Genomic DNA, 13,028 nt, shown 5'->3' with positions numbered 1-13,028 from the left:
TGAGGAGACATTTCTTCTCAGAAAGAGCAGTCAGGCATTGGAATGGGTTGCCCTGGGAAGTGGTGCAGTCACCATCCCTGGGGGTGTTTAAGGAGAGGTTGGACATGGTGCTTAGGGACGTGGTTTAGTGGGTGACATTGGAGGTAGGGGTATGGTTGGACCAGATGATCTTGCAGGTCTTTTCCAACCCTAGTGGTTCTATGATTCTATGATCTCTCATTGCCCACAGTTACAGAACCTTTTTATTTCAGAGGTCAAATTGCCAATATTAATACAGCAACCTTTAGTTCCCCAAAATCTTCCACTTTAAATAAAGCCTGCAGTTGCAATTGTATCATGCAATTTTTCAAAGAGGAAGCTAGTCTTTTCTGAAATCATCATCATTTATTTTATTATCCAAATTCAGACTTGGTGAATGAATCAAAGACCAGACTTGTTAATTAAAACAACAATATTTAAAACTTGAGGTGCTAGGACTTTCAATGAAGTGATGTTATGACATAAACTTTTTTTGGGCTAGCACCATAATGAAGGATTAGTGATGCTTTTTTTAGACTGTGAACATGTCTGCAATTCGCTCTCTAAACAAGTCCAAAACTTACTCTCTAAAAAAGACAGCAGCCCAATAATATCTTGAGTAAACAGAGATTTTTTTTTTTCTCTGTCAAACAAATATGTGCCCTCTCATTCGTGGATGGAGGTGACAATATGCCTTTCAAGGAGAAAAGGCAGATCAGTGTCTTGCCTCACCTGCAGAGCAGCACAGGTTCCCATCTCCTTTCTGAAGTGCTGAACTGTTCTCCAAAAATCAGAAACCATTCCACAGCATTCCTTTCTTAAAAAAAAAGGATCTCACAGAACCCATAGGCTTCAATCAGCACCCCTGAATGCTAAGAGGAGATTTTTACCCGTTAGTGTATTGGCTGATTCCTTCTTTACAGGAGTGGTCTTGGATGACCAGAGGGGAAGAGGACTCATGCCTACGGATTTTCAGCAGCATAAGAGAAGGATTAAGCAAGGCTTATTCTGTTCTTTGACCTTTCTGTTACTTCTCTGTTTTTCTTTTCATTCTTGGTTTCAACTGGAAGGAACTCAGCATACTTCTGCACGAGGCTCTGCCAAGCCCAGTGCAAACCCAGATCTGCTACCCATCCCCTTGGCCTGAGCAGTCTTGGTCTGGTCTCCTGGGGTGGCCCAGCTAAGGAGACGAAAGGCTGCTCACACCGCCAAATGCAGCCATTGGGAAGGGCAGACCGCTGGCCTCATGTTCATAGTTGGTCCCTCAGCTCCCTCGCGTCAGTGTCCAAACATCCCTAGTGTCCTTTAGGCAAGGCAGGCATTTGGCCTCCACTCTCTGCTTTTATTTCTGTTTTGTTGATTACTCCCCATAGAATTTAATTTAGACTTTGTTGGGGTGAAATGTGCCCCTATCATATTTCATTTAATGAAGTTAACATAAATTTACTTTTTGTAAATTATTTTTTATGTTTCTTTTAAAATTCTCCTTATGTTCTTATCTCTCTATTTTTATCGGTTTTTACCCTTATCTCTAGTTCTGCTTCACAATCTCCAAGTGTATTGATTTCAAATCCTGTTTTATTCGAACCACAAGAAAAAAAAGGGAGATTCAAAGCTCTGTCTCATCACATGTACACACAATCCTTGCCACTTTTTTTCTTTACACTTGAAAAGATTGCTTTCCATAGTTATTATTTCTACTGAAGAACTAATTCCCTGCTCTTCTTCTTTCTAGACTGTAAGTCCTTTAAATGAAAGTGATGATTTTTCTTAGTGACAAAGAGATAGATGGTAGCAATGTCAACATTGTTTGAGACTGCTTAAGACTGGGGGTTTTGTCTGTATAAATAATTCTCTGTCACTTTTGTTCTTAAGGCTACTGGTACTGCAGTATAGCTGTTCTATTCTGACTGATTTGCTCTTCTTGAATTTCTTTGAGCCTGATTTTACAATGTCCCAATCATCTTTTATTTCCCAAAGGCACCAGTCTTGTCTTGCTAAAGTGCCTTTATGTGGAAAAGACAATTAAATGAAAGAACAAAGAATGCCTGAGGAGCAACGGTTGAATATTTTCCTATTATTCCTTGAGAAATAATGGATAGTTTCATTTAGAAGGAGTTTTCTCATTTCCAGAGATTGGATAAAAGACCTAGCTATTCTTTACACTAAATATAATATAATGCATCTCTGCTTTAGAAGAACATTGTTTGGACAACACCTTCACAAATTGACATTTATTTGCATTTTAGAGACACAGCATCTGCTTCCTACTGTGCAGGAGAAAATAGTAATTCTTTTATTTCTTTTTTATTTTCATTTTCAATCACTCTGGACTTTACACCCTTACACTGAACTGTAATTAGATCTGAGCAGTAATAGGAAGTTCTGGTCGACTTACCCTTGTTCATCTTATGACTGACGGAATAAAAACATTTTGCATATACAAACAACATTTATAATTTAAGACTTTTCCACACAGCCACAGAATAATCCAGAGATTATATTATTTTCCCTACTCAATTTGTACCATTTTCCTATTGAAGCGTGTTCTCCTTCCTACATATGACAGCTTTTGATACAAGATCCAAACCTTACCTATCTTGTCCCAGCATCAGCTCCATTTCACTCTTTCACTCCTTTCTTTGCAATAAAGATCTGAGAAATGCCCATATGTGGCCACAGCTCAGAAAGTTTATTAATGACAAAAAGACATTTTTTATTGAACTGTTAGTGAACTATTGTTCATACAAATAGGAAAGAAGCTATTTAATCCTTCCACTTTCATAATCCTATCACAGCAAGTAATAGTGAAGGTGGTTTAGACAGGGGGACAGTATTACACTTGATGTGGTCTTACAATAATTTCATATACTTTGAGGTGTCTTGAATTACAATGCTTACAATTCTTGCCTGTCAATTGTACACATGGTTTATGGATTTGTCCTTTGTGACTGTTTTTCACTAACTACAAGACAACAGTTCTAAATGTACGTTGAAAAAACAAAACAAAACAAAACAAAAAAAAACAGGCAAACAAAAAAAAACTTTTCAACTCAGTGTTTCAGAAAAAGCTTCAGGGTTCCTTGTGGAGTTGAACATGAGCCAGGAGCATCCTTTCTGCTAAGAGTGCTAATGGTATTCTGGGCTGCATTAAGAGGCATATCGCCAGCCAGTTGAGGGAGGTGATCCTTTCCCTCTGGTCAGCATTAGTGAAGCCACATCTGCAGTGCTGGATCCAGTGCTGGTCTCCTCAGTACTAGGGCTTCACTTTCCCGTTTTTCTCTCCCATCCCAGAGAGGGAGGGGGGAGGGTGAGCGAATGGCTGTGTGGTCGGGTTAAACCACAACATAGAGAGACTCCAATGAAGGATTATTAAGGTGATGAAGGGTCTGGAGCACCTCTCCTATGACGATAGGGTACGAGAGCTAGGATCATTCAGTCTGAAGAAGGGAAGGCTCTGGGGGCTCTTATCATTGGATATAGGTACCTGAAAGGAGGGTGCAAAGAAGACAGAGCCAAGTTCTTTTCAGTGGTGCCCAGGGAAAGTACAAGAAGCAATGGGCAAAAACTGAAACTTTCCCTCTGAACATCTGGAAGCACTTCTTTACTGACACAGGTTTCCCAGACCTGTGATTCTGTGGAAGTTTAGATAATAAATGTAATAACAGAGGCACACAGACCCATTCTAATCCATGCAATAACACCACTGGAAGAAGACATTTAGGAGGCAGATTTTTTGTCTCCTCATCTGAAGGCAGAAGGTGTTTGGCCTGAGCATCCTTCTCTGCTTCACATGGCACAGAAGTCACCATCACCCTTCATGACAGCAAGGAAACCTGAAGAAATCTCATGACAGTAAGAAACATTTGAATACAAGGCCAAGACTGCACTGGCTTAAATCTTCATTTAACTCTACAAAAACTAACTATGCAAGTGCAGAGAGGCAAAAAGAGAACAGTATATGCCTTCTTCCCAAGCCAGTAAGACTGCTCACCTCTCACCAATTGGCTTTGAGCTAAGGATAAACCCTACAGAGCTGAGCTCCATGAATGCACCGATCTTCTGAACTTGCCTTTATTTGTGGAAGAAGGGAGACAGTGAAGCTTGGCTGCTTCTTCTCTTTGTGGTGCCTTCCAGGGTATACTCAGGGAACAACCAACAGTTTGGGATCTTTGCTCTGATGCAAAGGCAGAAAACAGGACAGATGCATCCCATTCTGTCTGCAAAGGATAAAACACACAAATCCTTTCCGTGATGAGTCATAAAATGAGAAAAAAAATGTATATAGCAGGTTCTCAACAACTCTTACCCTAAATCCATGTGGTTGTGATTTACCTGTCATAGAGGTGATGGCAGTAGTAATGGTGATAGCAGCAGAATGGTATTGGGAGGACAGTCAGAGTTGGATTTCATGGGGATACAGTACTCTTGTGCTTGGCATCTCCACGTGGCTCCAGCCCCCCTGCAGTCCCCAGACTACTCCATGGCTGCAGTGATAGCCTCACATCCCCTTCCGCATGTGCACTTCACTGTCCTGATCTATTCAGTGGAGGAAGCCGAAGCAGGCGTCACCCGGAGCCTTGGTACTGACACGACTGCCTTGGACAAGGTGCACATTGTCTTCCCTGGCCCTGCCTCTCCTATTGGCCCATCCTGACCATTACAGGGACCGGGCATCTTTAAAAGGAGGCAAATGAAGTCTGAGCCGGGCACACAATCTCTCTGACTCCCACCAAGAGCTTCTGTGGCCGCCGCCTTTCTCTCCAGGACCACTGCCTCACGAAGCCAACACGATGTGTAACCGATTTGTGGGAACCTGGAAACTTGTCTCCAGTGAAAATTTTGATGACTATATGAAAGAACTAGGTGAGGGATGTTGCATTCTACTTTTTAATTTTTTTTTTTTTTTTTTTTATTTAATAAATTTCATTTGGGAATGTCTGTTCTTCGTCTTATGCTTTTCTCACGCATGCTGTCTTCTTCCTGGCTGCATAGGCACTTTAATTATTTTTCTAGCATACTTTCATTTATTTACTTTAGCATTTACTAAAATGGGGAAAAAAAAAAGAAAGGCAGGTGCTGAATTACCATTATAAATTCATCTCTGCCTAACTGAACTGACCTAATCTATTCTGTTTGTCTGTAATGTGAAGGATCTAAGGAGATGCAGCATTGTTTTATGTTTCTCTTCATTGCACTGTTAAACTCATGACTTGAGATAATTTACAATATATAATGGAGCTGATGTCTCATGACACTTTGGTTTCAGAGGTCTAAATCCTATGAATGAATCTATCTGTTACTGAGGAATGCCAGAAATGTAACAAATTAGGCATTGTGTTTTATTCTAATGCTGGCTTTATTCCTGTATAGCAAGTGCACAGACAGTCAGTTAGAGCATTTCTTTTGCTGTATAAATGATCCACTGAGACACTAATTCCCCTTATTTGAAATGTTAAACTGAGTAACAAAAGAACTTCAGTTAATTAATTAACCAGAGTAAAAGTGGGATGCAAGTCCAGCTACAGACATTTTTCTGAAGACCTGAACAGAAATGTTTCAGCATTGAATAATTACTGCAGATAGTATTATAATTTACCGATAACATTATCTCCTTTTATATGATTGTTTTAATTTGAGCATAGCACAACATTAACAAGTGAACTAACTGTAGCTATCTCCTTTCCATTTTTATAAAACAGCAATAAATCATTACTTAAATGTTTACTTGTCCTTTTCACTGAGATTTAAATGTTAAGATCCTTAAGGGGTCTTAGTAGCAACCTAGGAATTGTCCAGTGTATTTGATGCTTTCATAAATAAAGAATATTGGCAGTTCAGAATTCAGTTTCTTCCATGCATCTGGTTAAGAAAAGTTCAGGTTCTCATATTATTCAATAATTTTTATTTCAAAAGGAATTCATCAAGATTTTATGAGAAACGGTCCCTTTTTCTTTCTTCTACCTATTCTATCTCTATAAAAGCACATGCACATTAGTAAACTCCTATGTTTCTTCTTAGCTAAATGTACACTAGTTTCTGAGATACGCTAATGTACATCTTTATTTCTTACTGGAGGTGCACACTACCAACTGGGGCTGCCTCTGAACACAGCGCTTCCTCATATGAAAAATCAGTGTGCCATCCGAAGCAGGCATTATAGTATCCAGGAAGAAAGTGTTCCTCATTTTCCCACTGAAGTTTTATGAAATGATAGTGGGTTTCTAGCTTTCTATAATGTAGAATCATAGAATCATAGAATGGCTTAGGTTGGAAGGGACCTCTAAGGTCATCTAACTTCAACCCTCCTGCAATAGACAGGGATGTCATCCACTGTATCAGGTTGGCCAAGGCCCCTTGAATACCAGCAGGGATGGGGCATTCACAATTTCTCTGGACAACCTGTATCAGTGCCTCACTAACCTTACAGTGAAGAATTTACTTGTAATGTCTAGTCTAAGTCTATTCTTTTTTAGTTTAAGACCATTCCCCCTTGTTCTATTATTATCTACCTGAGTAAAGAGTCCTTCTCCATCTTTTTTTATAAGACCTCTTTAAGTATTGAAAGTAATGGCAATTATGTTTCTGATTTCTAGGAGTGGGCTTAGCTACACGAAAACTAGGTGGCTTGGCAAAGCCTGATGTGATCATCAGTATGAAAGGGGACATAGTAAACATCAGAACTGAAAGCACCTTCAAAAATACAGAGATCTCCTTCAAACTGGGCCAGCAGTTTGATGAAACGACAGCAGATGACCGGAAAGTTAAGGTAAGGGGGGCTGATGATCTCTGAGTGATTCTGATATCCTGGAAGAGAGCCAGGAGGAGTTTTTCCTACCCTATTAGTGCACTAAGAAACTTACAAGCTATTCAAGAAAAGCAATGAAAGAAGAAATAGTATGGTGCTGACACCAACGGTAAGAAGTTTATTGTTAGCAGAGAACATGGATCTTGCTGAACATAAAGTGAGTTGCTACCCTTACCTGCAAAGCTTGGACTACAGTTTGAAACTTTTCTCTTGGCCTTTATAGAGTGTTGTAACCTTGGAGAAAGGGTCATTGGTGCAAGTGCAGAAGTGGAACGGCAAAGAAACTACAATAAAGAGAAGACTGGTTGATGGGAAAATGGTGGTGGTAAGTACCAGGCTCTTGCTTCTTGTACAGTGCTGGATGGCAGAAGAATGGAGTCTTCAGTTTGCTTCTGTTTAAGCAGACTATCAATTTTGGCTTATGAGAGAAATAAGGATGGAGAAAAAAGGGAAACAAGCTGGAAGGAAATAAATAGTGTCCCATAACAGCAAATTGTCATTAAAGTGATTATACTGGAAGTGCTGCCATGAGTTGAGATCATATTTACTGATCTCAAGATTATTCTTAAAACAAATGTGGCTGGCTTTCAAAGAGCAGAAACCTGTAAAATGTAAAAAATAATTTTGCAAGCTGGATACTTCTGTCCCTGTACTGTCTCTTTTTCTTCCGTCTTCAGAATGAAGCCTGTCTGCCTTAGAAAAGTGATTTCACACCTTTTCATACATTTATTTTCACCAGTGCCAGTCGGTTCACACTTGTGTTTGCTTTTTTGGTGTGAGCACACCCAGCTCACTCAGTAGGTGCTGGAGGTTTAATTTCATGAAAGTCAGACCTCTATGCCTAATCCTGCCGGTGATGTTGATGTGCAGTGGGGCCAGCAGGTCCTAATGACTTCTCTGAAGGGCCTTCAGCATTGAGAGGGCCAGGTCCTTCATGGAGGCTGTGCAGCAGTGACTTTCTTTACTCTCCATTTAACCTACCTTTCTGTAGCAGCCACATAAAAGCCACAGGGGAGCCAAGCCCGTGTCATAATACATTTTAGGGAATTAAGATTTCACTTCTGAATGAAAAGAATTGCTTTGTTCATTTAAGTTTTTAAAGAGTGGACCTAAACTAGATTGGGCAATTTATTCACTAACAGCAGCACTATGCCTTTACATGCTAGCTTGTTCAGACTGCATTTTATTTTAAGCTTTCTTACACTGGGAAGAGTTATTTGCCTTCACATCTTATTGAGGCTGCATTTCTGTGTCCATTTTTCCAAGTATGTAAACATCTTGAAAGTATTGAGCAGAGGTTGGGTCCCTTTACTACCAGTGCCCTGAGACCTGCCTCTGGTCTAAGCTAGGACTGTGGAGGAGGCCTCATTTTCTGCAGGCCAATGATGTCTGTCTCACGTCCTGTCACCTCTGTCGCACTTGCCTGGTGGCTGTGAGTAACAGGGAACCGCTGAGAGCCACCGGGGTGAGAAGGTCAGGAGAAACATCTTGTGACTCAAGAGTGCAAAGTTTTGTAGGCCAGAAGCCTGACCTCTGAACTACAGAGGCTGCTTCTACTTCCACAAAAAATATGTTTGTAAAATTGAAAGTGTTCATGAGCCATGGAATGATACACTAGGCAGTGCTGACGTTTCTCTCAAACCAGTAATAATAAGGAAGGTAAATTTGTTTCTGGAAGCTGAGCCTAATTTTGCAATGTATTTGTCATTATATGATGCTTAATTAAGTATGATGTTGTTAAAACAGAAACCACTCTTATTGCAACATAACTATATCTTTGCTGTTGGCCCTAAAAATAATACAGAGATTTAAAATATGACATCTGGATTTTCACTGACCACAGAAATACTGCAACAAACACACCGTCTGCCAGCGAGAGCCTTATGTTAATTTTCTCTTTTGTGCCTTAGGAGTGTGCCATGAAAGGGGTTGTCTGCACTAGAGTCTACCAAAGAGTGTGAAGAAACTCCCTCCCTGCACCGGACTGGGACTGGCTCTTTAAACTCACCTTAGTTCAGTGACCAAAGCCTCATGCACTGTGCTTCTTTATTTTCTTATTTACTTTTATTGGGAAAATGACTGCATTATAATTTGATATTCCAGAGCCATAGTGTGACTAATCCAAAGTATTGTCGTGAGTCAATAAAAGCTTCTCAACACAAGAAATTGAGTGTTTGTCTGCACATGAATGATTTAAGTTTTCTTTCTTGGATGATGCCCATCTTTTCTGTTGTTCCTGTCTGCGTAAGTAGTCAGAGCATTCATGCGCAAAATACTAAAATACAACCAATCTGCCTCTGGGTGAGGGCTAACACTGCTTCCTTGGTATGTGTAAAATTTCTCATCTTATAGCTACAGTACTACTTTCCTGTAAATGATTTTATTGCTGAATAGTTCCTACAGGGAAAATCATCTTTACCACAACAATATTTGACTTGCAGGATGATTTATTGATTCAGCCTAATTGTATTACTGCACCTTTGTTTTATTCTCATCCCAAAATGCTTATACTCCTTTTGGTATCGCTTTTTTGTATCCTGGCATTACTTGGAAGAAAACAGCTATTTCAGGGAAAAAAAGTATCAGGATAAAAAAAAAATTATCACGATAATGTTTCTCTGCTAAACAGCTCATGAGCTGTGAAACAAAGTGTGGAGCAGGTATGAATGAACTCCAGAAATCTAAATGCTAGAGGGCTTCATTTCGTAAAGCACTGAGCAATCCACCCTGCTTCTAGCACAGTTTTATGCATGGGTTTAATGTTAAGCACACAAAGGAGATTTCAAGGGTAGAATTTGCTGCTAAGCTCAGCTGAGTAGCTAAGCTGTTCATTCCTCTCATTGTACTTACTCTGTGCTTTTAACTAAGGAAAAACCAGACAATCTACTTAATAAAAAGCCATTGTAGTAGCTTATTATTTTTTGCTTCCATTGGCTGGTATTCAGTAATACCACAGCACCCAACTACATAAGAGGAGTATTTTATTCCTTGTCACTGCCTCCATGCCATCATGTGGGACTCTCCCTGCCTTCTCTTAGGGGTTAAATAACTGTGATAGACTCATATGTTTATTTTGGCTTGCTAGGAGCTGCAGTGCTAATGTGAACTTTCTTCTACTGGTTTTACAGTCAAGAACATGAATTCTCAATGCTAAGTGAGATCCTGAATGTCAGAATCTGAATTGGTGTGGCTAAGCAGAAAATTAAGAGGAGAATGACATAAGTAAATGCAAAATGTAAAGGTCACCTTTCTTCTCTACACATCGTTGGAAAAACTACAGACTGGATCCAGCTTGGGATATACTTTTATATAGGAGCAGACCAACTGGTGGCAGCTGCCAGAAAGCAAACAGGATGGATCCTAGAAAATATGAGCTATGAGAGAAGGCCGGGGATTTATGGACAAATTTATGATGGTCTCTAACCTAAATGGGGGGTGAGAGGGGAACAAATTCCCTGTCTTCAGTCTTAATATTAAAATTCACATTTGCGAGTGTCAGAGTTTCTGTCACTCTAAGTCCCTGGTGTCTGTAACAAGGACTGTAAGCAAAGTGCTCCCCTTGTATTATCATTTGCAAGCAGATTGTAATCACAGATTTTAACTCAAGACAATGTGCCAGGCTTTCATAAAACCAGCCCTACAACATGAACTGCTGCTGCACATGAATGTCTTGTTTTTTTTTTCTCCTAGACTCTTAACAGAGATCTGAAAAATGCATTTCTTACAGCTCAGAATCTGCAGTGTATGTGATGGCCTGATTTTTTTGCACTACACTTTTATGAATCTGCGTTTTTGCACATTAGCTACCTCATACCCTCCCTTTGCAGTGTAGCACAGTCCCAGCGAGACTGCCAGAGCTGCCCACCCTGGCCCAGCTCTTCTCCAGCCCTGAGATACAGGCAAAGGCGTAGTAACTGCTGCAAACAAGCTCGTTATTCCCTTTTATTTTCCTGCAGCAACCTGTAAATGCTTCTCTGAGGTTAAATGGAATATTTTCCTCTCCAACAAAATATCTGTTTTCGGCTTTTTATTTCCTCAAGAAAAGGAAATAAACATTCACTTTAGTACTTTTTTTTTTTTTTCCAGCACTGAAAAACAAAGAAAAAGACAGTTCACCTAGTCCTCATTCATTTCTTTATCATCTTCTCCTTTTCTGTTACACAGTCTCTCTCTCTCCTCTTCTCTGTATGGACTTTTTTATTGCATTTAATTTTCCAGAGTTTGGGGATTAAAATAATAGTAGCTTTAAAATTCCTAATGAAATGCAGATCTGCTATTAGGATCCTAGTATTTGGCACTTTCACGCTATACAAAGGTCACTTCAAAATGTCATGTGAGCTGGGGACTTTCCAAAACAGGAAAAGTGCAACAGAACTGATAGTGTTGAAGACAAAAACAATAAGGCAGGTGGTAGAAATCAGCTCAGAAGTGGTGTGCTTTGGGATACTGGAGTCCGTAGAGCAGTCTTAAAAGTCTCCAGAAGAAATTAGGGTGAATATGAACGGTGTAGTCTGAAAGTCTATTTTGTGTCTTACATTTAATCAGTTTTTCTTCTTTCCTAAACGTTTTACATGGGCCAGATACTCACAGAAGTAATGTCTGAACTGTGGTACGATGCCTATATCTTGAACGGTGCTTTCACAATGGTAAATGAGTCCATTGGCCATTTCCCCGCTGCTTAATCTAGAAATATGAGTAGCTTGATGCTGGCACATGAACAGCATCATTTAAACCAATCAGCTCGATCTAGTGTAATGACCCCATGTAATGCAAATCCTGGCTGATTTCAGAGGGCCACAGACACTCCCTTCTCCAGTCTGTCAGTCCTTCTATGAGTGCTGTAAGGCACTGCCGCACCTCGCTTCCCCTACGTCCCCCCACATCCCAGTGGGAAACACCTGCATGGCTCATTCATCCTCTCCTTGCTACAGAGACCGCTGGGACTACTGAAACGAAATAAAGCGGTATCTGCCGTATGGGTACAGCAGCCATTGCCTTAGACTGGGAAGAATTTGACTATTTGTGATAGCAAGCATCTCTGGGTGAAACAAAGCTAAACGTGACACTGTAACACACACCCTAGTCTTTCCTATGCAGAGAGGAGCAGGGAGGAGAGGAAAAGCCACTGATTCTCAGGCATGGGAATCTTTGTCCCTGTTGATATCCCAGGTAGTAACCATAAACTTTTCTTGACTGTTTTTGGTGAGCATATGGCCTGTGGTGTTATTTCAGACACACAGAAACATGGTCACCTACTGGGACAATTTCACTAGGCAGAAAACGTGCAGCTGAGCAGTTCTAGAAATGGCAAAGATTTGGGGAGGGGACTTAGGCTGAGTCATTAAAGCCATTGAGCTTTATAGCAAGTCCTCACTACATTTTTTTTTTCATAGAGAAAAAAATTGTTAGGCTGATAAGCGCTTTGCTGTATAGAAAGTGCTCAATTCTGTCTTTTAACATGTTGTTACCTTCCCATTAAAGATGTTCTGTTGATGTCTGTGGAAAAAGGAGTGAAAGGTTAGCAGCGCTGAAGGGGTAATCAGTCAGAAACAAATAGGCTGATGCCATGAAAAATCGCCTTCAGAAATCCTGGAATTTAGATGTAATCAAGGTCTTTGTTAGGGAGGTAATTAGAGCATATCCTTGCCATTTTGGTGCGGAACATTGTGATTGGCTATTGGCCATTGTGCTGCAGATAGGAAACACAATAAAATGATGTTATTTGGACTAAAGGGCGCAAGAACATTAGGAGTAACTCATTCCCTGAGACACTAAAAAGAGAAAGCTGTGTAAAGTAGACACTGTTCATATAGGATTTTCAAAGAAGATTATACTTTTCTTACCGTTTGGGAAGCATATCAATATGTAAATATTATTTCTCAAATGCTATGAATATTTAAGAACTAAAACTTGGAGGAATGCCATGATTCAGGCATTAGGAAAGGTGTAGTGATAGGATTACAGCTCGATCCGTTTTCAGGTACTCAGTGAAATAGTAATAAAAACTAGTCAGATTATTTGATATTATTTGATATAATGTGATCATCAAAATTGATCATACAATGTGTGAGATGTGTAAGAGAGGGAAAAAGTGTTTACAATTTACTTCCAAGTGAACACATCTACTTCCCGAGACACTTCCTTGTGGACAAGACTTCCTCATTAGCATCTCTGTGAGCAACAGGGTCAAAAACACTGTGCA

The 13,028-nt window shown here is 40.0% G+C and overlaps 1 protein-coding gene across 1 annotated transcript; it reads left to right on the top strand.

Moving 5' to 3' along the window:
• Positions 1-4,811: 4,811 nt before the first annotated feature.
• Positions 4,812-8,787, top strand: LOC311222529 (myelin P2 protein; the record flags this gene model as incomplete). The annotated part of the gene is made up of 4 exons (XM_084306879.1): positions 4,812-4,884; positions 6,615-6,787; positions 7,050-7,151; positions 8,737-8,787. 4 exons carry the CDS (start codon positions 4,812-4,814, stop codon positions 8,785-8,787), a joined length of 399 nt encoding a protein of 132 aa, XP_084163005.1.
• Between the last annotated feature and the right edge of the window lie 4,241 nt (positions 8,788-13,028).

This window comes from Netta rufina, assembly GCF_964035555.1.
Source record: "Netta rufina genome assembly, chromosome: 2".
Taxonomy (NCBI): Eukaryota; Metazoa; Chordata; class Aves; order Anseriformes; family Anatidae; genus Netta; species Netta rufina.
Note: the sequence above shows the minus strand (reverse complement) of the source record. Positions and strands in the feature narration are given on the sequence as shown.